Raw genomic sequence first — 23218 nt, 5'->3', positions numbered from 1 at the left:
TTGCAGATCTCTCGAGGCATCTAGACAGACTTATGTGTAGTGCTGGGGAGGAGCCGGTGGTCGTGGTACATGTAGGTACCAATGACATAGGGAAGGGTAGGAGAGATGTCCTGGAGGCCAAATTTAGGCTGCTAGGAAAGAGACTGAAATCCAGGACCTCTATGGTAGCATTCTCAGAAATGCTCCCAGTTCCACGCGCAGGGACTGGTAGGCAGGCAGAGCTTCAGAGTCTCAATGCGTGGATGAGACGATGGTGTAGAGAGGAGGGGTTTAGATTCATTAGGAACTGGGGAAACTTTTGGGAGGGGGGGAGCCTATACAGGAGAGATGGGCTCCACCTAAACCAGAGTGGAACCAGATTGCTGGCATGTCAAATGAACAAGGTCGTAGAGCAGTTTTTAAACTAGGGGCTGGGGAAAGCCGACAGGTGCAGAGAGGAGCACGTGGTTCATTCTCTATGTCCTAGTAAGGAGGAGAGGACGGAAAATGATAAAATACAGGCAGGGTCTGATGAGAAACAGTCAAAAAAGAGTCCCATGCAATTACATGGTGTAATGGCAGACAGCTAGCAGGAGACAAGTTTTTAAAGTGCTTATATACCAATGCTAGAAGTCTAAATAATACGATGGGTGAACTAGAGTGCCTCTTATTAAATGAGGATATTGATATAATAGGCATCACAGAAACTTGGTGGAATGAGGAAATCAATGGGACACAGTAATACCAGGGTACAAAATATATCGGAAGGACAGAACAGGCCATGCAGGAGTGGCACTATCTGTGAAAGAAAGCATAGAATCAAATGAAGTAAAAATCTTAAATGAACCAAACTGTACCAAACTGCATCATGCGGGAGGTCAGACTAGATGACCATAATGGTCCCTTCTGACCTTAAAGTCTATGAGTCTATGAGTACCATAGAATCTCTATGGAGAGTAATTCCTTGCTCTAATAATAAGAATAACGCAGTAGGGATATATTACCGACCTCCTGACCAGGATGGTGTTAGTGACTGTGAAATGCTCAGGGAGATTAGAGAGGCTATGAAAATTAAAAACTCAATAATAATAATGGGGGATGTCAACTATCCCCATATTGACTGGATACATGTCACCTCAGCACGGGATGCAGAGATAAAGTTTCTTGACACCTTAAACGACTGCTTCTTGGAGCAGCTAGTCCTGGAACCCACCAGAGGAGAGGGAATTCTTGATTTAGTCCTAAGTGGAGCACAGGATCTGGTCCAAGAGGTGAATATAGCTGGACTGCTTGGTAATAGTGACCATAATATAATGAAATTTAACATCCCTGTGGCAGGGAAAACCCACAGCAGCCCAACACTGTAGCATTTAATTTCAGAAAGGGGAACTACACAAAAATGAGCAGGTTAATTAAAGAGAAATTAAAGGGTCCAGCGCCAAAAGTGAAATCCCTGCAAGCTGTGAGGAAACTTTTTAAAGACACCATAATAGAGGCTCAGCTTAAATGTACACCCCAAATTAAAAAACACAGTAAAAGAACCAAAAAGTTCCACCGCGGCTAAACAACAAAGTAAAAGAGGCAGTGAGAGGCAAAAGGCATCCTTTAAACAGTGGAAGTTAAATCCTAGTGAGGAAAATAGAAAGGAGCATAAACTCTGGCAAATGAAGTGTAAAAATATAATTAGGACGGCCAAAAAAGAATTTGAGGAACAACTAGCCAAAGACTCCAAAAGTAATAGCAAAATTTTTTTTTAAGTACATCAGAAGCAGGAAGCCTGCTAAACACCAGTGGGGCCACTGAAAATCGAGGTGCTGAAGGAGCACTCAAGGACGATAAGGCCATTGTGGAGAAACTAAATGAATTCTTTGCATTGGTCTTCACGGCTGAGGATGTGAGGGAGATTCCCAAACCTGAGCCACTCTTTTTAGGTGACAAATCTGAGGAACTGTCCAGATTGAGGTGTCATTAGAGGAGGTTTTGGAACAAATGATAAATTAAACAGTAATAAGTCACCAGGACCAGGTGGGATTCACCCAAGAGTTCTGAAGGAACTCAAATGTGAAATTGTACAATTACTAACTATAGTCTGTTACCTATCATTTAAATCAGCTTCTGTACCAGATGACTGGAGGATAGTTAATGTGACACCAATTTTTAAAAAGGACTCCAGAGGTGACCCTGGCAATTACAGGCTGGTAAGCCTGACTTCAGTGCCGGGCAAACTGGTTTGAAACTATAGTAAATAACGGAATTGTCAGACACATAGATGAACATAACTTGTTGGGGAAAAGTTAACCTGGCTTTAGTAAAGGGAAATCATGCCTCAGCAATCTACTAGAATTCTCTGAGGGGGTCAACAAGCATGTGGACGAGGGGGATCCAGTGGATATAGTGTACTTAGATTTTCAGAAAGCCTTTGACAAGGTCCCTCACTAAAGGCTCTTACGCAAAGTAAAGTGCCACAGGATAAGAGGGAAGGTTCTCTCATGGATCAGTAACTGGTTAAAAGACAGGAAACAGAGGGTAGGAATAAATGGTCAGTTTTCAGAATGGAAAGAGGTAAATAGTGGTGTCCCCCAGAGGTCTGTACTGGGCCCAGTCCTATTCAATATATTCATAAATGATCTGGGAAAAGGGGTAAACAGTGAGGTGCAAAAATTTGCAGCTGATACAAAACTACTCAAGATAGTTAAGTCCCAGACAGACTGCGAAGAGCTACAAAAGGATCTCACGAAACTGGGTGACTGGGCAACAAAATAGCAGATGAAATTCAATGTTGATAAATGCAAAGTAATGCACATTGGAAAACAAAATCCAAACTTTACTTATAAAATGATGGGGTCTGAATTAGCTGTTACCACTCAAGAAAGAGATCATTGTGGATAGTTCTCTGAAAACATTCAGTCAATGTGCAGCGGCAGTCAAAAAAGCAAACAGAATGCTGGGAATCATTAGGAAAGAGATAGATAATAAGACAGAAACTATCATATTGCTGCTATATAAATCCATGGTACACCCACATCTTGAATACTGTGTGCAGATGTGGTCGCCCCATCTCAAAAAAGATATATTGGAATTGGAAAAGATACAGAGAAGGGCAACAAAAATGATGAGGGGTATGGAACGGCTTCCGTATGAGGAGAGATTAATAAGACTGGGACTTTTCAGCTTAGAAAAGAGACAACTAAGGTGGGATATGATAGAGGTCTATAAAATCATGACCGATGTGGAGAAAGTCAATAAGGAAGTGTTATTTACTCCTTCTAATAACACAAGAAGTAGGGGTCACCCAATGAATTAATAGGCAGCAGGTTTAAAATAAACAAAAGGAAGTATTTCTTCATACAACGCACTGTCAACCTGTGGAACTCCTCGCCAGAGGAAGTTTTGAAGGTCAAGACTATAACAAGGTTAAAAAAAGAAGTAGAGAAGTTCATGGAGGATAGGTCCATCAATGGCTATTAGCCAGGATGGGCAGGGATGGTGTCCCTAGCCTCTGTTTGCCAGAAGCTGGGAATGGGCGACAGGGGATGGCTCACTGGATGATTCCCTGTTCTGTTCATTCCCTCTGGGGCACCTGGCACTGGCCACTGTCGGAAGACAGGACACTGGGCTGGATGGACCCTTGGTCTGACCCAGTGTGATGTCCCCCGGCTGGCTGCACCCCGGGGCCAGGCCGAGCCGTGTGCTCCGTGCCAGGCCAGCCTTCACGCCAGTGTCTCTCCCTTCTCAGGGTGCCTGGGGCCATGTCGCTGAGCCAGAGGAGCGACCTGGCCAATGACAACAGCTGCCCGGGGCTGAGTTTGGCGCTGCGGGCGCCCCACAGCGAGCTGCTGAACGGCACGCTGCCGTGCCAGGCCTCGCCCCCGGGGCACCGCCCTTGCACCTGCCCCACTCAACACAGCGCCCTGGGGCCCGGACCCCCGCCCGGCGAGGAGCCCGCCAATGCCAAGTGGGTGAAGGACGGGCAGAACCAGCTGCGCCAGGCGGCCGAGCAGGACCAGAACCGCAATGAGCTTGGCCCCCTCGCCACGGCGCTGCTCAGTGACCTGTCGCGGGGGGGGCCGGAGGAGGAGGAGGAGGAGGAGGAGGAGGAGGACGGCGACTCCACCCCGGTACAGAGTGACCCCGTCACAGCCGAGTCGGAGCAGAGCTCGGAGCCCGGCCCCCGCGAACACGGCAAGAGCGCCAGCCTGCTCTTCGGCCCGCGGGCCAGCGCTGCCAGCGACGAGGACTCCAGCTGGGCCACGCTCAGCCAGGGCAGCCCGGCTGGCAGCTCCCCCGATGACACAGGTACGGGCGGGGCCACCGGCTCGCTCAGCTTCTCTGCTGGCCCAGCCCTGGGGGGCAGAACCGCCAGATGCTGCTGGGGGGGCGGGGCAGAGGCGGAGCTCTGCACTGACGGACGGACGGATGGAGGGGGCGGAGCTCTGCGCTGACGGACGGATGGGTGGGGCGGAGCTCTGCGCTGACGGACGGATGGAGGGGGCGGAGCTCTGCGCTGACGGACGGATGGGTGGATGGGGCGGAGCTCTGCGCTGACGGACAGATGGGTGGATGGGGCGGAGCTCTGCGCTGACGGACGGATGGGTGGGGCGGAGCTCTGCGCGGACGGACGGACGGATGGATGGGGGCGGAGCTCTGCGCTGACGGACGGATGGGTGGGGCGGAGCTCTGCGCTGACGGACGGATGGAGGGGGCGGAGCTCTGCGCTGACGGACGGATGGAGGGGGCGGAGCTCTGCGCTGACGGACGGATGGGTGGATGGGGCGGAGCTCTGCGCTGACGGACAGATGGGTGGATGGGGCGGAGCTCTGCGCTGACGGACGGATGGGTGGGGCGGAGCTCTGCGCTGACGGACGGACGGGTGGATGGGGCGTAGCTCTGCGCTGACGGACGGATGGGTGGGGCGGAGCTCTGCGCTGACGGACGGATGGGTGGGGCGGAGCTCTGCGCTGACGGACGGATGGGTGGATGGGGCGGAGCTCTGCACTGACGGACGGATGGGTGGGGCGGAGCTCTGTGCTGACGGACGGATGGGTGGGGCGGAGCTCTGCGCTGACGGACGGATGGGTGGATGGGGCGGAGCTCTGCACTGACGGATGGGTGGATGGGGCAGAGCTCTGCACGGACGGACGGGTGGATGGGGCGGAGCTCTGCACTGACGATTGGATGGACGGGGGCGGAGCTCTGCACTGACGGACAGATGGGTGGGGCGCAGCTCTGCACTGACGGACGGATGGATGGGGGCGGAGCTCTGCACTGACGGACGGGTGGATGGGGGCGGAGCTCTGCACGGACGGATGGATGGGGGCGGAGCTCTGCAATGACGGACGGGTGGATGGGGCGGAGCTCTGCACTGACGGACGGGTGGATGGGGGCGGAGCTCTGCACGGACGGATGGATGGGGGCGGAGCTCTGCACTGACGGACGGGTGGATGGGGCGGAGCTCTGCACTCACGATTGGATGGGTGGGGGCGGAGCTCTGCACTGACGGACGGATGGAGGGGGCGGAGCTGTGCACTGATGGATTGATGGAGGGGGCGGAGCTCTGCACTGACGGACGGATGGATGGGGGCGGAGCTCTGTACTGACGGACAGATGGGTGGGGCGGAGCTCTGCACTGACGGACGGGTGGATGGGGGCGGAGCTCTGCACTCACGATTGGATGGGTGGGGGCGGAGCTCTGCACTGACGGACGGATGGGTGGGGGCGGAGCTCTGCACTGACGATTGGATGGGTGGGGGCGGAGCTCTGCACTGACGGATGGAAGGGGTATGATGGATCAATGGGGGTGTCCCGGCCAGGCCTTTTGGGGGTGACTCCTGTACTGGGCCGGGCCGCAGGCACCCTCAGCTCATAGGGGCCAGCCCGCAGCCTCCGTCAGGGCGCGATGCTCCCCGGGACGCCGGTAGGCCCCACTGAGCAGGCACCTGGCTACTGGCTGCCAGGCCATGGCTGGCTGGGGGGCTAAGCCGGAGCCAGGCCGGGGGTCCGGGAGCAGGCTGCTGTCAAAGCCTCTGTCCCTGTCGTTAGTCGCAGGCCAGCGAAGGAACGGGGTCTGGGAGGGGCCAGGGAACAGCCCGACTGCCTGGCGATCGGGGGGGGCAGGGCTGGTGCAGATCGGGGTGACAGCCTTGGGCGTGTCGGGGATTTTGCTGTAAAACGAACATGGCCCCGCTGAAGGGAGGTGGGGAGGGGGAAACAGTGGCTGGTTGGTCCCCGAATGGAGACGTCACTGGGGGGTCGGTTCCCTTGGCCCTGTGCCAGTAACACCTTTCTCAGCTGCCTGCAGGTGACTGGGACATTGGGGGAGGGGTGAATAGGGCCAGGGCACCGCGACACCGACGGGGGCTCTCTCTCTCCGGGGTTCGGCCCTCTGGGCCCCTGCCCCCAGCACGCCTGACTCTGCCGGAGGCCCCGGCCCCGCTCGGAGTGACGCCAGGCAGGACTCTGGGGCAGCATCTCCCCTCAGGGCACCTGTCCCAGGGCAAGGACCCTGCTCCGCTTCGGCACCTCCTGGGTCTGTGTGACGGAGCAGGGAGCGGGGACACGCCAACCCCAGGCAGAGTCACGGACGGGCAGGACGAGGGACAGGCTGGGGGGCGGACCCAGCAGGGCTGCGGTGGAGGGTTGGTGACACGTCGGGCATTAGGGCTGCCAACTTTCTAAATGCACAAAACAGCCGTGCTCCGCCCCGCCCCTTCCAGGAGACCCCGCCCCTTTTTTGAGGCCCCACCTCCACTCACTCCATCCCGCCTCCCTCCATCGCTAGCTCTCCCCCACCCTCACTCACTTTCCCCAAGCTGGGGCAGAGGGAGGGGGTGAGGGCTCCAGCTGCGGGTGTGGGCTCTGGGGTGGGGCAAGAAATGAGGGGTTCAGGAGGGGGCTCTGACCCGGGGTGGGGGGTTCAGGGTGCGGGGCCTGGGAGGGGGTTCAGATTCTGGGTTGGGGTTCCCGACCCAGGGCAGGGGGTTTGGGGTACGGGGTCTGGGAGGGAGTTCAGGTTGCAGGAGGGGGTGCGGAGCCTGGGAGGGAGTTCAGGGTGCAGGAGGGGGTGCGGGGTCTGTGAGGGGGTTCAGATTCTGGGATGGAGTTCCCGACCCAGGGTGGGGGGTTTGGGGTGCAGGGTCTGGGAGGGAGTTCGGAGTGCGGGAGGGGGTGCGGGGCGTGGGCTCTGGCCAGGTGGCGCTTACCTCGAGCAGCTCCTGGTCGGCAGCGCAGTGGGGCTAAGGCAGGTTCCCTGCCTGCCCCAGCCCCACGCAGCTCCCGGAAGCAGCTGGCATGGGCGGCCCCTAGGCACAGGCGCAGCCAGGCAGCCCTGCGTGGTGCGTGCTGCCCGTCCCCTCAGGCGCCGCCCCCACAGCTCCCATTGGCCGTACTTCCCGGCCAATGGGAGCTGCGGAGCCAGTGCTGGGGCAGCGCGCGGAGCTGCCCTGAAGCCCCTGCACCCAGGAGCCGGACAGGCCGGCCGCTTCCAGGATCCGCGTGGAGCCGGGCAAGGAGCCCGCCTCTGCCCCGCTGTGCCGCCGAGCGGCCTTGTCACAGCCCGACCCGTGATGCCGACCGCAGCCGCCAGGTCCCTTTTCGACCGGGCACCTGGCAGCCCCAGCGGGCTCACGTCGGGAGGGGAGCGCGGCGCTTGTGTGTGTCAGGCAGAGAAGTCCCAGGACGTGGCCTGGCAGGGGCGGCGGGAAGGCGCCTGCCGACTGAGCTGGTCCCATTGGGACGGGCACACGTGTGTTCGTGTCTGTAACCGTGCGGGACTCACCCCTGCGGCGCCTCCTGCTGGTACCTTCTGGGAATTAGCTCTCCAGCCGTTGGCGCGCCCTCTGCAGCCCGGTGTCCCGCCTTTCCTGGCCCCCGTGTCCCTCCCGGACCTGGTGCCCCTTGCACGCCGGGGTGCTGCCCCCTGGCAGTAACCCCACCGTCTCTGGGTCTCCCCAACCAGGGAAACCCCCACCCCCTATCCCCACCTCACCTCAGTCGTAGGCTACTGCCAGGCACCAGCTCGCCCCCGCGCCCTGGGGCAGACTGCAGGGGCAGCCCCTCATCACGGGCAAGGGGGGTTGGACCTGCTGCCTTCCTCTCCCTATAGCGGGGCTGCCCCTCTGCAGCCCTCGTACCCTCCAGGGGGCCCTTCCTTCGGCCTGCAGCCTCGGGCTCGGCTAGGGGGGAGCTCCCCAGCGCCCCGGCCCTTCCCCGGCCCTGCTCCGCCCTCGGTCCCTTCCTCAGCTCCCAGCAGCCTGGGGCTCAGCTAGGGGGGAGCTCCCCAGCGCCCCGGCCCTTCCCTGGCCCTGCTCCGCCCTCGGTCCCTTCCTCAGCTCCCAGCACCCTGGGGCTCGGCTAGGGGGGAGCTCCCCAGCGCCCCGGCCCGGCCCTGCTCCGCCCTCGGTCCCTTCCTCAGCTCCCAGCAGCCTGGGGCTCGGCTAGGGGGGAGCTCCCCGGCGCCCCGGCCCTGCTCCGCCCTCGGTCCCTTCCTCAGCTCCCAGCACCCTGGGGCTCGGCTAGGGGGGAGCTCCCCAGTGCCCCGGCCCTGCTCCGCCCTCGGTCCCTTCCTCAGCTCCCAGCAGCCTCGGGCTCGGCTACGGGGGAGCTCCCCAGTGCCCCGGCCCTGCTCCACCCTCGGTCCCTTCCTCAGCTCCCAGTACCCTGGGGCTCGGCTAGGGGGGAGCTCCCCAGCGCCCCGGCCCTGCTCCACCCTCGGTCCCTTCCTCAGCTCCCAGCAGCCTGGGGCTCGGCTACGGGGGAGCTCCCCAGCGCCTCGGCCCTTCCCCAGCCCTGCTCCGCCCTCGGTCCCTTCCTCAGCACCCTGGGGCTCGGCTAGGGGGGAGCTCCCCAGCGCCCCGGCCCTTCCCCGGCCCTGCTCCACCCTTGGTCCCTTCCTCAGCTCCCAGCACCCTGGGGCTCGGCTAGGGGGGAGCTCCCCAGCGCCCCGGCCCTTCCCCGGCCCTGCTCCGCCCTCGGTCCCTTCCTCAGCTCCCAGCAGCCTGGGGCTCGGCTAGGGGGGAGCTCCCCAGTGCCCCGGCCCTTCCCCGGTCCTGCTCCACCCTCGGTCCCTTCCTCAGCTCCCAGCAGCCTGGGGCTCGGCTACGGGGGAGCTCCCCAGCGCCCCGGCCCTGCTCCGCCCTCGGTCCCTTCCTCAGCTCCCAGCAGCCTGGGGCTCGGCTAGGGGGGAGCTCCCCAGCGCCCCGGCCCTGCTCCGCCCTCGGTCCCTTCCTCAGCTCCCAGCAGCCTGGGGCTCGGCTAGGGGGGAGCTCCCCAGCGCCCCGGCCCTTCCCTGGCCCTGCTCCGCCCTCGGTCCCTTCCTCAGCTCCCAGCAGCCTGGGGCTTGGTTAGGGGGGAGCTCCCCAGCGCCCCGGCCCTTCCCTGGCCCTGCTCCGCCCTCGGTCCCTTCCTCAGCTCCCAGCAGCCTGGGGATCGGCTAGGGGGGAGCTCCCCAGCGCCCCGGCCCTTCCCTGGCCCTGCTCCGCCCTCGGTCCCTTCCTCAGCTCCCAGGCAGCCTGGGCCCTCCCTCTCCAGAGGCGAGAGGGAGAGCGAGAGTCTCCTGGCCCACGGCCCTCTTATAGGGGCCAGCCGGGCCCTGACTGGGGCATGGCCACAGCTGAGGCTGCTTCCCCATCAGCCTGGGAGCTGCTTGCTCCAGCCACAGCCCACCCCGCCCCCCGTGCTGTTTTAAGCCCCTCAGGGCCGGAGCGGGTGACCAGCCCACCACAGTGTCCCTGTAACCACGGAGCTGGGGCACGGGGACCAGGCTCGTCGGCAAGAAACCCGGCCGAGCACCTTTGGCACCGAACCCAGCTGCTGAGCCGGCTCCGCTCTGTGTTCCCCTCCTGCCCCATCACCGCAGCCCTGCTGGGTCCACCTGTCCCTCGTCCTGCCTGTCCGTGACTCTGCCCGGGGTGGAGTGTACCTGGGCCGGCTCCAGGCCGGTGTTTCTCCCCTCGCTCTCGGGTGCGCTGGGCTCCCTGCTGGAATGTGTTTACCTGAATTCCCCGAGCCCGGCACATCCTGGGAGCGGCTGAGTTTGAGCAGCGCCAGCGTGGCCCCTGCCAAGTGCACGTGTGTCCCTGGCGCCCAGGCTGGGCTCTGGCACCGCTCAGGAAGGAGTCAGACAGGAACCTCTGCAGTGACATCTCCCAGGGCACCTGTCCCAGGGCAAGGACCCTGCTCCGCTTCGGCACCTCCTGGGTCTGACCTCGGAGCGTTCAGCCCCCTGGTCACCCCGGGAGCTCCCCGCAGCGAGCCTCACCCCCAAAGGGCCTTGCCCCCCACACCGCAGCCAGCCGTGACTCCCCGTCCGCGTGTGACACAGACAGGTTATTATCGTCGGGAACCCAGCGTAGAACAGAGCTTGGTAGCACCGAGATCAGGGACCTTCGGCAAAGTCCATCGGGGGGGGGAGGGGCAGGGCCCTGGGTCCTCGACCTGAGTCCCCAACCAGGAGACTGACTCGCTTCCAGCTGCCCGGCCTCCATCACACCCATTGCCCTCCTCCGTCCTTTGTCCCTTTCCGGGTCCAGACGGTCACCTGGGCTGCACCAACCCCCTCCCCCCCCCGCTCCTTGCAGAGGAGGGGGCCCGGCCAGTAGCTGCCAGGCTACGAGTGTCGAGTGTCGGCCGTTCTCTGCAGCCCGTCAGCAGTCCCACCTGCCCTCTAGGGGTCTCTGCGACAATCATCCCCTCTTGAGTAACTCATAGGGAAACTAAGGCATACACAGTGTTCAGACAAAACAGTCTCACTTTGTCACAGTGACACCACCTCCCCCCCAGAGCAGCTTTTAACCTTTTACGCTCCCTGCATAGCAATGCAAAGCACAGAGGGAAACTGAGGCACTCATAAAGATGTTACCAAAATTCCCACTTCATCCCAGGGGGCGGAGCTCTGGGTGCACAGGGGAGGGACAGAGCTCCCCCCCTCCCCCCCCGCTCTAACCACTAGCCCCCCACTCCCCTCCCAGAGCCGGGGAGAGAACCCAGGAGTCCTGGCTCCCAGCCCCACTGCTCTAACCACTAGCCCCCACTCCCCTCCCAGAGCCGGGAGAGAACCCAGGAGTCCGTGCTCCCAGCCCCCCCTGCTCTAACCCACCAACCCCCACTCCCCTCCCAGAGCCGGGAGAGAACCCAGGAGTCCAGGCTCCCAGCCCCCTCTGCTCTAACCCACCAGCCCCCACTCCCCTCCCAGAGCCGGGGAGAGAACCCAGGAGTCCTGGCTCCCAGCCCCCCCTGCTCTAACCCAGCAACCCCCACTCCCCTCCCAGAGCCGGGAGAGAACCCAGGAGCCCGGGCTCCCAGCCCCCCCTGCTCTAACCACTAGCCCCCACTCCCCTCCCAGAGCCGGGAGAGAACCCAGGAGTCCGGGCTCCCAGCCCCCCCTGCTCTAACCCACCAACCCCCACTCCCCTCCCAGAGCCGGGGAGAGAACCCAGGAGTCCTGGCTCCCAGCCCCCCCTGCTCTAACCCAGCAACCCCCACTCCCCTCCCAGAGCCGGGGAGAGAACCCAGGAGTCCGGGCTCCCAGCCCCCCCTGCTCTAACCCACCAGGCCCCACTCCCCTCCCAGAGCCGGGAGAGAACCCAGGAGTCCGGGCTCCCAGCCCCCCCTCCTCTAACCCACCAACCCCCACTCCCCTCCCAGAGCCGGGGACAGAACCCAGGAGTCCTGGCTCCCAGCCCCCCCTGCTCTAACCACTAGCCCCCACTCCCCTCCCAGAGCCAGGGAGAGAACCCAGGAGTCCTGGCTCCCAGCCCCACTGCATCTGTCCAGCTAGGCCCTGCTGCAGGGAGCCATAGTCCCTGGGTTCCCTCCGTCCGGGGGGGTCCCCGTCCACTGCATGAAAACCAGCCCCAGGCCAGTCCCAGCCAGCCATTCGGGGCTGGACACTGGTGCAGGGGGCACAGTGCAGGGTGTGGGGCATGAAGGGATGGGGAGACAGGCAGGGGTGTGGTGGGGGACAGGCGGGGTGCAGGGTGGGGGCAGTAGGCAGGCCTGCTGCAGTCTGTGACCTTGTGGGGCTGGGCCCTTCCCCATGGCCCCCCCCAGCCCCCCCCAATGCGTCTGGGGTGGGCACTGGTAGCCCCACGTGAAAGCACAGAGCCAGCACCAGCCTGTTGTTAGCGACTGTCTCTGCTGGAAACAGCGCCTCCCTGCTGCCCCACAGCCCCTCCTGGGCAGGCCCCCCACTTCTGCCTCCTGCCTCTCCTGCACGGACCCCACATCCTGCTGCCCCCCCCATGGACGCCCTTCCCCATAGCTCCCACTGCCCAGTCAGTGCCAGGGGGGTGCTGGGCCTGGCCTGGAGCGGGGGGCCTGGGGCCGCAGCACCCACAGGACGAGCTGGGGCCCCGGCAGTCGCCTCGCTAAGCTGTGTCAGGACTCCTGGGTCCCTTCCAGGTCAGACAGGAGCCATCGACCTTACCCCCCGTAACGACGCTGCCTCTGGCGGGACGCAACTGAGCGTGCCAATGCAGGACCAATCGCTCAGAGCAGGGCTTGCAGTCAGCCCCAGGCTGGGGTCCTTTGCACACCCAGGCACCAAACCAGACAGACCAGAGAGGACGTTGGTCTCACCCCACTGGCGAACCACAAGTCACACAAGCAATTCCCTCAGACACTCCAGTTTCCCCATATCACCACCAGTGCCACTCGTTATGGGGATGAATGGTTATGAAAACCAAGACCCCAGTAACAGAAAAAAGGTTCTCCCGATCCCAAAGGATCAATCCCCAGACCCAGGTCAATATACAAATCAGATCTTACCCACAAATCACGCTGTTGCCAATCCTTTAGACTCTAAAATCTAAAGGTTTATTCATAAAAGGAAAAAGATAGAGATGAGAGCTAGAATTGGTTAAATGGAATCAATTACACACACAGTAATGGCAAAATTCTTGGTTCAGGCTTGCAGCAGCGATAGAATAAACCACAGGTTCAAATCAAGTCTCTGGAACATCCCCAGCTGGGATGGGTCATTCGGGCCTTTGTTCAGAGCTTCACTTTGTAGCAAAGTCCCTCCAGAGGTAAGAAGCAGGATTGAAGACAAGATGGAGATGAGGCAGCTGCCGTTTTATATTCTCTGCCCATGGAAGGACCCCTTTGTTCTTACTGCGGAAAATCACAGCAGCAAGATGGAGTCTGGCGTCACATGTCCCGGCATGACTCAGTTCTTTACAGGCCGACGCCATTGTTCACATGTTAGTTTGAAGGTTCCCAGGAAAGCTCAGATGTGGATTGGAGTCTCCCAAAGTCCATTGTCAGTTCAGTGTTTCTTGACTGGGCACTTACTGAGAATAGCCCCTTCTCCAGAAGCCGACCAAATGCTTCCCTGAGGCGACTTAGAATCAAACACATTGAGATACAAGTACAGAGCCAATATTCATAACTTCAACTACAAACATGATACACGCACACAGACAGCATCATCATAACCAGCAAACCACAACCTTTCCATAGACACCTCACGCGACAACCTTTGTACAATATTTGCTGCAAATATACAACAGTGTTTGCAACAATGATCTATACGGTCACAGGTTATGTCAGTAACGTCACATGGGGGGAGCCCAGGGCTCGGCTAGCAGGGGCTGCGGGTTGGGAGTGAGGGGCACCGACAGGGCTGGGGGGAGCCCAGGGCTGGGTGCCCCAGAGGGAATGAACAGAACAGGTAACCAGAGACTAGGGATACCTCCGGGCGCTGGGCCGGCCTGTCCCCCCACAGCGCAGAGCCCCCGGGCTGGCCTGTCCCCCCACAGCACAGAGCCCCCCCCCCCAGGCCTGTCCCCTCAGAGCACAGAGCCCCCCCCGGGCCTGTCCCCTCACAGCACAGAGCCCCCCCCCAGGCCTGTCCCCCAGAGCACGGAGCCCCCCCAGGCCTGTCCCCTCAGAGCACAGAGCCCCCCCTGGCCTGTCCCCCCAGAGCACAGAGCCCCCCCCAGCCTGTCCCCCAGAGCATAGAGCCCCCCCAGGCCTGTCCCCCCACAGCACAGAGCCCCCTGGGCTGGCCTGTCCCCCAGAGCACAGAGCCCCCCCCAGACCTGTCCCCCCACAGCACAGAGCCCCCCCAGGCCTGTCCCCCAGAGCACAGAGCCCCCCCCACAGCCTGTCCCCCCACAGCACAGAGCCCCCGGGCTGGCCTGTCCCCCAGAGCACAGAGCCCCCAGCGCAAACCAGCTGATGCTCCATTGCCCCGAAGGCAACACAGACCCCCCTAGGGAGCTCGGTTCGAGGGGGGCAGGGTGGATGTGGAGCCCGGCTGCAGCAGGGCCCCTGCCCCAGGGGAAGCAGCCGGAGGGCGCTGGGGAGGGCGCAGCGCGGCGGCAGAGCCAGGCACGAGGCTGGTTACGCTGCTCCTGGCCAGCTGTGCCCATGGGGGCGGGTGGCACCGGCTGCCAGCCCCACGTACAGCTCGGATTCCTGCCTGGCCGTCGCTGGCTGGCTGCTCGCCCGCGAGGGAGCCGGGAGCCGGGCTCTGGGAGCGCCCACGGACGCTGCCCCAGCCCCGGAGGAGCCCCAGGCAGGGTGAGCTCTCGGGGTGCGTCACGGGGCCTGGCAGCCGCCGGCAGAGCTCAGGGTTTGTTTGCTGCTGCTTTGGGGCCAAGGCCCAGGGCTCGGACGTGGCTGGGTGCAGGGCTGGGCTCTCGGGCCGGGCTTCCCCCTGCGCAGAGGGGAGGGGATCCAGCCCTCTGCCCCCCGACCTCTGTCTGGGTGTGCAGGGACCGTCCACGCAGACTGTACCACGCCCAGGGCCTCGGCCGGGGGGGTCTGTGGGGTGCCTGGCATGTCGGGGCCCTGAGCTCACTGGCGGTGGGGGGGGGGGGCTGTGGTGTCTAAGGACAATGGAGCATTGGCTGGTTTGCGCTGGGGGCTCCGTGCTGTGCGGGAACAGGCCGGCCTGGGGGGGGCGCTCTGTGCTCTGGGGGATGGCCGGGGGGATCCGTGCTGTGGGGGGACAGGCCGGCCTGGGGGGGAGGGCTCCGTGATCTGGGGGACAGGCCTGGGGGGGGGCTCTGTGCTGTGGGGAGACAGGCCTGGGGGGGGGCCTCCGTGATCTGGGGGACAGGCCCGGGGGGGGGCTCTGTGCTGTGGGGGGACAGGCCGGGGGGGGGCTCCGTGCTCTGGGGAGACAGGCCCGGGGGGGGGGCTCTGTGCTGTGGGGGACAGGCCGGCCCGGGGGCTCTGTGCTGTGGGGAGACAGGCCTGGGGGTGGGGGGCTCCATGATCTGTGTCCCCGCCAGGCTCCAGAACAGGCCCCATCAGGCCCCCCCTGCAGGGCATCAGCCCCCTCCAGGTCACACTCACTGTGTGGGTGCCTCAGTTTCCCCTATGCATGTCTTAAGTCTCTAGGTGGTGGGATAAGGGGGTGTGATTGTTGCAGAGCCCTAGAGGGCCAGTGTGATGGTGTCTGCACAGAGAAGGTCCGACACCCTGCCTTCTGGCAACTGATGGCCTGGGCCCCTCCCCTGCAAAGGTGCCAACTGAATGTGTTGGAGAACAAAGAGACATGCATAGGGGAAACTGAGGCACACACACAGTATTCAGAGAAAACACCAAGAACAGTCCCACTTCGTCACAGAGGCCTTCTGGGAAGAGGCTGCAGCCAAGCCTGAGTCTCTGGGCTCAGGGCAGGGGGGCAACATGGGCCTTTGTTGGTAATATTTGTATGATGCCTAGGTGTGCCTCAGTTTCCCCAGTGCGCCGTGTTGTTTCCCAGCGTGGGGAAGGGACTGAGTGAGGAGCACTGGAGGAGGGGGGGGTCACCTGCTTGTCTGGGGGGACTGAGAAACTGACCAAAATCAACAAGTGCCCCCCATGGGGGCGCAGAGGACAAAGGCTGGCGGGGGGGGGGGGGGGGGGCGCTGGCTTCGGGAGGAGGCTGGAAGCTGACGAAGACCAGGGCTGTCACGGGCAGCCATGGCCTCGGGTCAGACGGAGCCTGAGCAGTGGCCGGGCTCTGGGCAGACGCTGCCCCCCCCCGCCCTGTCTCTGGGCTCACCGCAGGGCTCCTGGGCCGTGCCCGCCGGCCAACACCCCCCACTCGGTACAAGATGCTTCGGGTGTCGCTGCGGCTCCCGGGGGGTGGGGGGGCGCTGCGGCTCCCGGGGGGTGGGGGGGCGCTGCGGCTCCTGGCTGGGTGTGTGTGGGGGGGGCCGCTGCGCTCCCGGTGGGGGGGGGGCGCTGCAGCTCCTGGCTGGGTGTGTGGGGGGGCCGCTGTAGCTCCCGGCGGGGGGGGGGGCGCTGTAGCTCCCGGCGGGGGGGGGGCGCTGCAGCTCCTGGCGGGGGGGGGCGCTCCCGGTGGGGTGGGCGCTGCGGCTCCCGGTGGGGTGGGCGCTGCGGCTCCCGGGGGGGTGAGGGGGGCGCTGCGGCTCCTGGCTGGGTGTGTGGGGGGTGCGCTGTGGCTCCCGGCGGGGGGCGGGGGGAGGCACTGCGCTCCCGGCGGGGTGGGGGGCCTGTGGGACCCAGCTGGGTTTGTCGGTCTGTCCCTGTATGTGGACTGGGGGGGGGCAGCTGGCGGCAGGAGCTCCTAGTCAGCGCTGGGGCGTGCCGGGGAAGGAGCAGGCAGCTGCATCCCCCATGCTCACAGTGCCCGGCTCGGCTGGGTCTGGTGCCCGGCTCGGCTGGGTCTGGCCGGAGCTCGGCTGGGTCTGGTGCCCGGCTCGGCTGGGTCTGGCCGGAGCTCGGCTGGGTCTGGCCGGAGCTCGGCTGGGTCTGGTGCCCGGCTCGGCTGGGTCTGGTGCCCGGCTCAGCTGGGTCTGGCCGGAGCTCGGCTGGGTCTGGTGCCCGGCTCGGCTGGGTCTGGCCGGAGCTCAGCTGGGTCTGGCCGGAGTTCAGCTGGGTCTGGCCGGAGCTCGGCTGGGTCTGGTGCCCGGCTCGGCTGGGTCTGGTGCCCGGCTCGGCTGGGTCTGGCCGGAGCTCGGCTGGGTCTGGTGCCCGGCTCGGCTGGGTCTGGCCGGAGCTCGGCTGGGTCTGGCCGGAGCTCGGCTGGGTCTGGTGCCCAGCTCGGCTGGGTCTGGCCGGAGCTCGGCTGGGTCTGGTGCCCGGCTCGGCTGGGTCTGGTGCCCGGCTCGGCTGGGTCTGGCCGGAGCTCGGCTGGGTCTGGTGCCCGGCTCGGCTGGGTCTGGCCGGAGCTCGGCTGGGTCTGGTGCCCAGCTCGGCTGGGTCTGGCCGGAGCTCGGCTGGGTCTGGTGCCCGGCTCGGCTGGGTCTGGCCGGAGCTCGGCTGGGTCTGGCCGGAGCTCGGCTGGGTCTGGTGCCCGGCTCAGCTGGGTCTGGCCGGAGCTCGGCTGGGTCTGGTGCCCGGCTCGGCTGGGTCTGGCCGGAGCTCGGCTGGGTCTGGCCGGAGCTCGGCTGGGTCTGGTGCCCGGCTCAGCTGGGTCTGGCCGGAGCTCGGCTGGGTCTGGTGCCCGGCTCGGCTGGGTCTGGCCGGAGCTCAGCTGGGTCTGGCCGGAGCTCGGCTGGGTCTGGTGCCCGGCTCGGCTGGGTCTGGCCGGAGCTCGGCTGGGTCTGGTGCCCGGCTCGGCTGGGTCTGGCTGCGGAACGACGACGAAGGGACAGTGTCATAGGCAGGGGCTCGGAGGCAGAGGCTCAGAGGCATCTGACTTGGTGCCGTCCGGAGGAGGCACCGACTGGGCACTGCCCATCATTGTAACGGGGGCCCCGGGTTCCTGGCTGTTCCCAGGGGCCCCGCAGGGGCTGTTCCCAGCCCGGTGCCTGTCACGCGCTGCCTGGGCTGCAGGCGACGACCCCGTCCCCGCCGGGAAATGGGGGGTAAGGGGGTGGGGGCCTGGCTGGGCCCCGAGCGAGCGGGCGCTGGGCATCCCGTAGCACCGTGCGAGTCAATCCAGCCAGAGCCCCAGGCCTGGCTGGGGCTGGCCCCGGGAAGCAGCCCCCCTGGAAAGGTCTGGGGGGCAGGGGGGCTCAGCTGAGGGCTGGCCCGGGGGGACGAGCGGGCATAGTGAGGTGCAGGGCGGTGGGGTTGTGGCTGTGCTGGGGCCTGGGCCAGTGTTTGGGGCCTTGTCCTGCCCCGGCTCTGGCCCGTCCCGACTCCCCGGGGCTGCCCGGCCCTGCTCACACCCCTTCCCTCCACAGACGCCTCCTGGGCCCGCAACGCCTTTGAGACGGACTCCGACCTGCCTGCCGGGTGGGTGAGGGTGCAGGATGCATCGGGCACCTACTACTGGCACATCCCCACGGGCACCACGCAGTGGGAGCCGCCCGCAGACCTGGGCCAGGGCGAGGGGGGCCGCGGCCCCGACCGTGACTCCCAGGGGAATACGCCCACCGAGGAGCAGCAGGTGAGAGCCCAACGGACCCCCCCCCCGGGGAGATGCTGCCGATGCCCCAGGGACCCCCCAAACCCTGGGGAGATGCTGCCCATGCCCCAGGGACCCCCCCAAACCCTGGGGAGATGCTGCCGGTGCCCCAGGGACCCCCCCCACCCTGGGGAGACGCTGCCAGTGCCCCAGGTTTGCCCCACCCCTGGGATCCAGAGGGCGATGCCACAAGTGCCCTGGGGAACCTCGACCCCTTGGGGGACAAACAGATGCTGCCCTAGTGTCCCCCTATCTCCAGGTGGCCCCAGGATCCCCCCCCCCCATGAGGCAGAGGGCGATACCCCTTCGGGGGCAGACAGACACCCCCTAACCCTGGGGGAGGCCTGTCACAGAATGTGGGGGAGTCAGGGCCCTGCACCCCCCACTTCCTGCGATTCACCGGGACTCTCGGCCAGCCAGGAAAACAGAAGGTTTATTCGACGACAGGAACACAGTCCAAAACAGAGCTTGTAGGTACAGAAACCGTACCCCTAAGTCAGGTCCATCTTGGGGCCAGGGAGGCCAGACCCCGGGTCTGGGCCTCCCTCTCTTTCCCCAGCCAGCTCCAAACTGAAACTCTCCAGCCCCTCCTCTGGCCTTTGTCTCTTTCCCGGGCCAGGAGGTCACCTGATCTCTTTGTTCTCCAACACGTTCAGTTGGCACCTTTGCAGGGGAGGGGCCCAGGCCATCAGTTGCCAGAAGGCAGGGTGTCGGCCCGTCTCTGTGCAGACACCATCACACTGGTCTCCTAGGGCTCTGCAACAATCACACCCCCTTATCCCACCACCTAGAGACTTAAGACATGCATAGGGGAAACTGAGGCACCCACACAGTATTCAGAGGAAACATTAAGAACAGTCCCACTTCGTCAGAAGGCCACTGACCCCCACTGGCTGGTTTCTGTCCCGCCCTCTGCAGCTCACCTGGACGGGCTTTGTGGAGGCCGAGCGCTTGGCAGATGCCGAGGGCTGGAAGGTGAGTGCGGCGCTGCGTGGTGGGGGCCGGTACCAGGGGGTGTCCAGGTCGGGCAGGGCAGGTGGAGGAGGCAGAAGGGGGCACCCCCAGGCCATGCAGGAATGGGGGCACTCACCACCCAGCCAGCAGCTGGAGAACGGCAGCAAAGCTCAGGCGGGGTCGCTGTGGGGTGTGCTGGGCACCACGTCCTGTCTGGGGCACAGAGGCCAGGCCTGTGTCTCGGGGGACGTTCTGTAATACAGGTTTCAGCGGGGTAGCCGTGTTAGTCTGTATCAGCAAAAACAACGAGGAGACCTTGTGGCACCTTAGAGACTAACCCATTTATTTGGGCATAAGCTTTTGTGGGCTAGAACCCACTTCATCAGATGCATGGAGTGGAAAATACAGTAGGAAGAGATATATACACAGAGAACATGAAAAAATGGGGGTTGCCATACCAACTGTAATGAGAGTAATCAATTAAGGTGGGCTTTTATCAGCAGGAAAAAAAAGGCTTTTGTAGTGATGATTAGGATGGCCCATTTCCAACCATTAACAAGAAGGTGTGAGTCATAGTAGGGGGAAAATTAGCATGGGGAAATAGTTTTTAGTTTGTGTAATGACCCATCCACTCCCAGTCTTTATTCAGGCCTAATTTGATGGTGTCCAGTTTGCAAATTAATTCCAGTTCTGCAGTTTCTCACTGGAGTCTGTTTTTGAAGTTTTTTTGTTGAAGAATGGCCACTTTTAAGTCTGTTATTGAGTGGCCAGGGAGATTGAAGTGTTCTACTGGTTTTTGAATGTTATAATTCCTGATGTCAGATTTGTCAGATTTATAGGGTGGTGTTTATGTGACCATCGCTTATTTGCACTGTAGTGTCCAGGAAGTGGATCTCTTGTGTGGACTGGTCCAGGCTGAGGTTGATGGTGGGGTGGAAGCTGTTGAAATCCTGGTGGAATTCCGCAAGGGCCTGCTTCCCATGGGTCCAGATGATGAAGATGTCATCAATGTAGCGCAAGTAGAGTAGGGGCGTTAGGGGACGAGAGCTGAGGAAGCGTTGTTCTAAGTCAGCCATAAAAATGTTGGCATACTGTGGGGCCATGCGGGTACCCATAGCAGTGCCGCTGACTTGAAGGTATAAATTGTCCCCAAATGTGAAATAGTTGTGGGTGAGGACAAAGTCACAAAGTTCAGCCACCAGATTTGCCGTGACATTATCGGGGATACTGTTCCTGACGGCTTGTAGTCCATCTTTGTGTGGAATATTGGTGTAGAGAGCTTCTACGTCCATAGTGGCCAGGATGGTGTTTTCTGGAAGATCACCAATGGATTGTAGTTTCCTCAGGAAGTCAGTGGTGTCTTGAAGATAGCTGGGAGTGCTGGTAGCGTAGGGTCTGAGGAGAGAGTCCACATAGCCAGACAATCCTGCTGTCAGGGTGCCAATGCCCGAGATGATGGGGCGTCCAGGGTTTCCAGGTTTATGGATCTTGGGTAGCAGATAGAATACCCCTGGTCGGGGCTCTAGGGGTGTGTCGGTGTACATTTGTTCCTGTGCCGTAGCAGGGAGTTTCTTGAGCAGACGGTGCAGTTTCTTTTGGTACCCGCAGTGGGATCGGAGGGTAGTGGCTGTAGAATGTGGTGTTGTTGGGTGGGTTAAGGGAACCGCTGTTGTGGCTGGCCCCTGTGGCATGTAGGAGTTTAGATAGTTTACTGTCCTTTTTCCTCTGTAGAGAAGCAAAGTGTGTGTTGTAAATGGCTTGTTTCCCGGCACCCAGTGAGCGGCGTGGGGGGGTCCCCCGTCTGGGTGGAAGGACAAGAGCAAAACCAGCTCAGATCGGCAGAGGATCAGAAAGACAAAGCCCCGAACAATCCCCGTAACAGCAGGGTGCCCTGGCAGGGCAGGAAGTGGGTCCGGGGAGCGAGGGGAAAGGAGAGCAGAGCTTGGGCCAGCTCCTGTCGCTGGCTTGGTCTGATGTCTCATGGCTTAGCCCTGCCCCCCCAGCCAGCCACGGCCTGGCCGCCAGTAGCCAGGTGACTGCTCAGTGGGGACCTGCTAGCGTCCCGGGCAGCATCGCGCCCTGACGGGGACGGACCAGCTCCACGCCGGGGCCTGGCCGGGCCGGATTCGCAGCAGGGAGCCCCGGACAGAGATGGGTCGCTGGTGCCAAAGGCCCAGCCTCGGAGGCTGTGGGCTTCCCCTGTGAGCTGCAGGGCCCGGGGGCCCGGCCCAGTACAGGAGTCACCCCCTGTCACGGAGTGTGGGGGGGTCAGGGCCCTGCACCCCCACTTCCTGCGATTCACTGGGACTCTCAGCTAGCCAGTAACACAGAAGGTTTATTTAGATGACAGGAACACAGTCCAAGACAGATCTTGTAGGTATAGAGAACAGGACCCCTCAGTCAGGTCCATCTTGGGGGGCAGGGAGCCCAGACCCCAGTGCTGGGCCTCCCCCCATCTCCCCAGCCAGCTCCAAACTGAAACCCCCTCCAGCCATCTCCCCCAGCCACCCCCCCCCCCCACTCCTTCTCCAGTCTTTGTCCAGTTTCCCAGGCAGAAGGTGTCACCTGGCCCCAAACCCCTCCTGGGCTCAGGTTATATGCGAGGTCACCCCTGATATCCCATCCCCATCAGTATTAATGCAGACAGTTAACTAGTGCAACTCCCACAAACATCCCCAGGCCAACACTCCCCACTCCCTACCTCACAATAGCTGATGGTCCTTAATGGGCCATCCAGCAGGCTAGGCAGAGCTGACGCCAACTTGTCTGGGGTGTCACCCAGAAGCACAGCACAAGTTTGAGCTACAGACAGTCTAGAGCCAATACTTATAACTTTAAATACAAAAATATAGACAGTAATCATAACCAGCAAACCATAACCGTGTCTTAGACACCTTATTTGACCCCCTTTGTACAAGATTTGGGGCCACTACAGGACCTTGGTTGCAACAATGATCTATACGGTCCCAGTTTGTGTCAATAACGTCACACCAGCCCGACATGCTGTGACTCTCTGTCCCTCGCCCAGGACGTCCCGTCGGAGGAGGGGACCCCGGAGCCGGGGCAGCAGGACTTGGAGCAGCCCACCCTGCACCTGGGAGAGCTGAGCCTCAGGTGAGTAGGGCAGGGCTGCCGGGGCCAGGCTCGGGCGTGGGGCCGGGGCCCCAACCTGCCATGCTGTGCACGGAGCCAGTGGGGCTGGGAGCCAGGACTCGACGTGGGGCATCCCTACAGGATCCCCTTTGTGAGGCTTTGCCCTGTGACAGTGGGGCAGGACCCCGGGCTGGGGGTGACAGGGATCAGCCCAGGGGCCCTTCCCATAGGGTGCGGGGGGCCAGGCGCCAGGCAGTGCCCAGGGCGTCACCAGCCTCTCTTGCTCTTCCTCAGTGCGCCGAAAGCCGAGGAACAGACGCTGCATCTGGGCTCGCCCCTGGGCTCCAAGGTACGGCTGCCAGGTTACTGTCGTCATGGCGCCGGGTCAGCAGGGCTGCCAGGTTACTGTCGTCATGGCGCCGGGGCAGCAGGGGCTGCCGGGTTACTGTCATCATGACGCCGGGACAGCAGGGTCACTGTCGTCATGGCGCCGGGGCAGCAGGGGCTGCCGGGTTACTGTCGTCATGGCACCGGGGCAGCAGGGTCACTGTTGTCATGGCGCCGGGGCAGCAGGGCTGCCAGGTCACTGTCGTCATGGCGCCAGGGCAGCAGGGCTGCCGGGTTACTGTCGTCATGGCGCCGGGGCAGCACAGTTACTGTCGTCATGGCGCCAGGACAGCAGGGGCTGCCGGGTCACTGTCGTCATGGTGCTGGGAAGAGCTGCCAGCTAAGTACAGCAAGTGCGCCCATTTAGCCTGGTATCATTCACCCCCGGTCAGACCCCTGGGCCCTCCAGTGGCTGGCAGTGGTGACTCTGCTGGGGGGAGAGGGGGGAGACGGGGACGGACAGGTGGTGGGGCTCTGCCAAGAGGTGGGGCTGGC

At 62.6% G+C, this 23218-nt stretch overlaps 1 protein-coding gene across 1 annotated transcript in view; it reads left to right on the top strand.

Annotated features, from left to right (window-relative positions):
• The first annotated feature begins 3728 nt into the window (after positions 1-3728).
• APBB1 (amyloid beta precursor protein binding family B member 1) overlaps positions 3729-23218 on the top strand; it is a 36798-nt gene continuing 17308 nt past the window's right edge. Inside the window, exons 1-5 of the mRNA XM_065423664.1 lie at positions 3729-4275; positions 18066-18271; positions 19208-19264; positions 22272-22357; positions 22631-22685. Of these exons, the coding sequence (XP_065279736.1) occupies positions 3729-4275; positions 18066-18271; positions 19208-19264; positions 22272-22357; positions 22631-22685 (951 nt within the window). The remainder of the gene's footprint in view (positions 4276-18065; positions 18272-19207; positions 19265-22271; positions 22358-22630; positions 22686-23218) is intronic.

The sequence above is a fragment of the Emys orbicularis genome, chromosome 1 (assembly GCF_028017835.1).
Source record: "Emys orbicularis isolate rEmyOrb1 chromosome 1, rEmyOrb1.hap1, whole genome shotgun sequence".
Classification (NCBI taxonomy): domain Eukaryota; kingdom Metazoa; phylum Chordata; order Testudines; family Emydidae; genus Emys; species Emys orbicularis.
The sequence above is the reverse complement of the archived record's forward strand: the minus strand, read 5'-3'. Positions and strand labels throughout refer to the sequence as shown.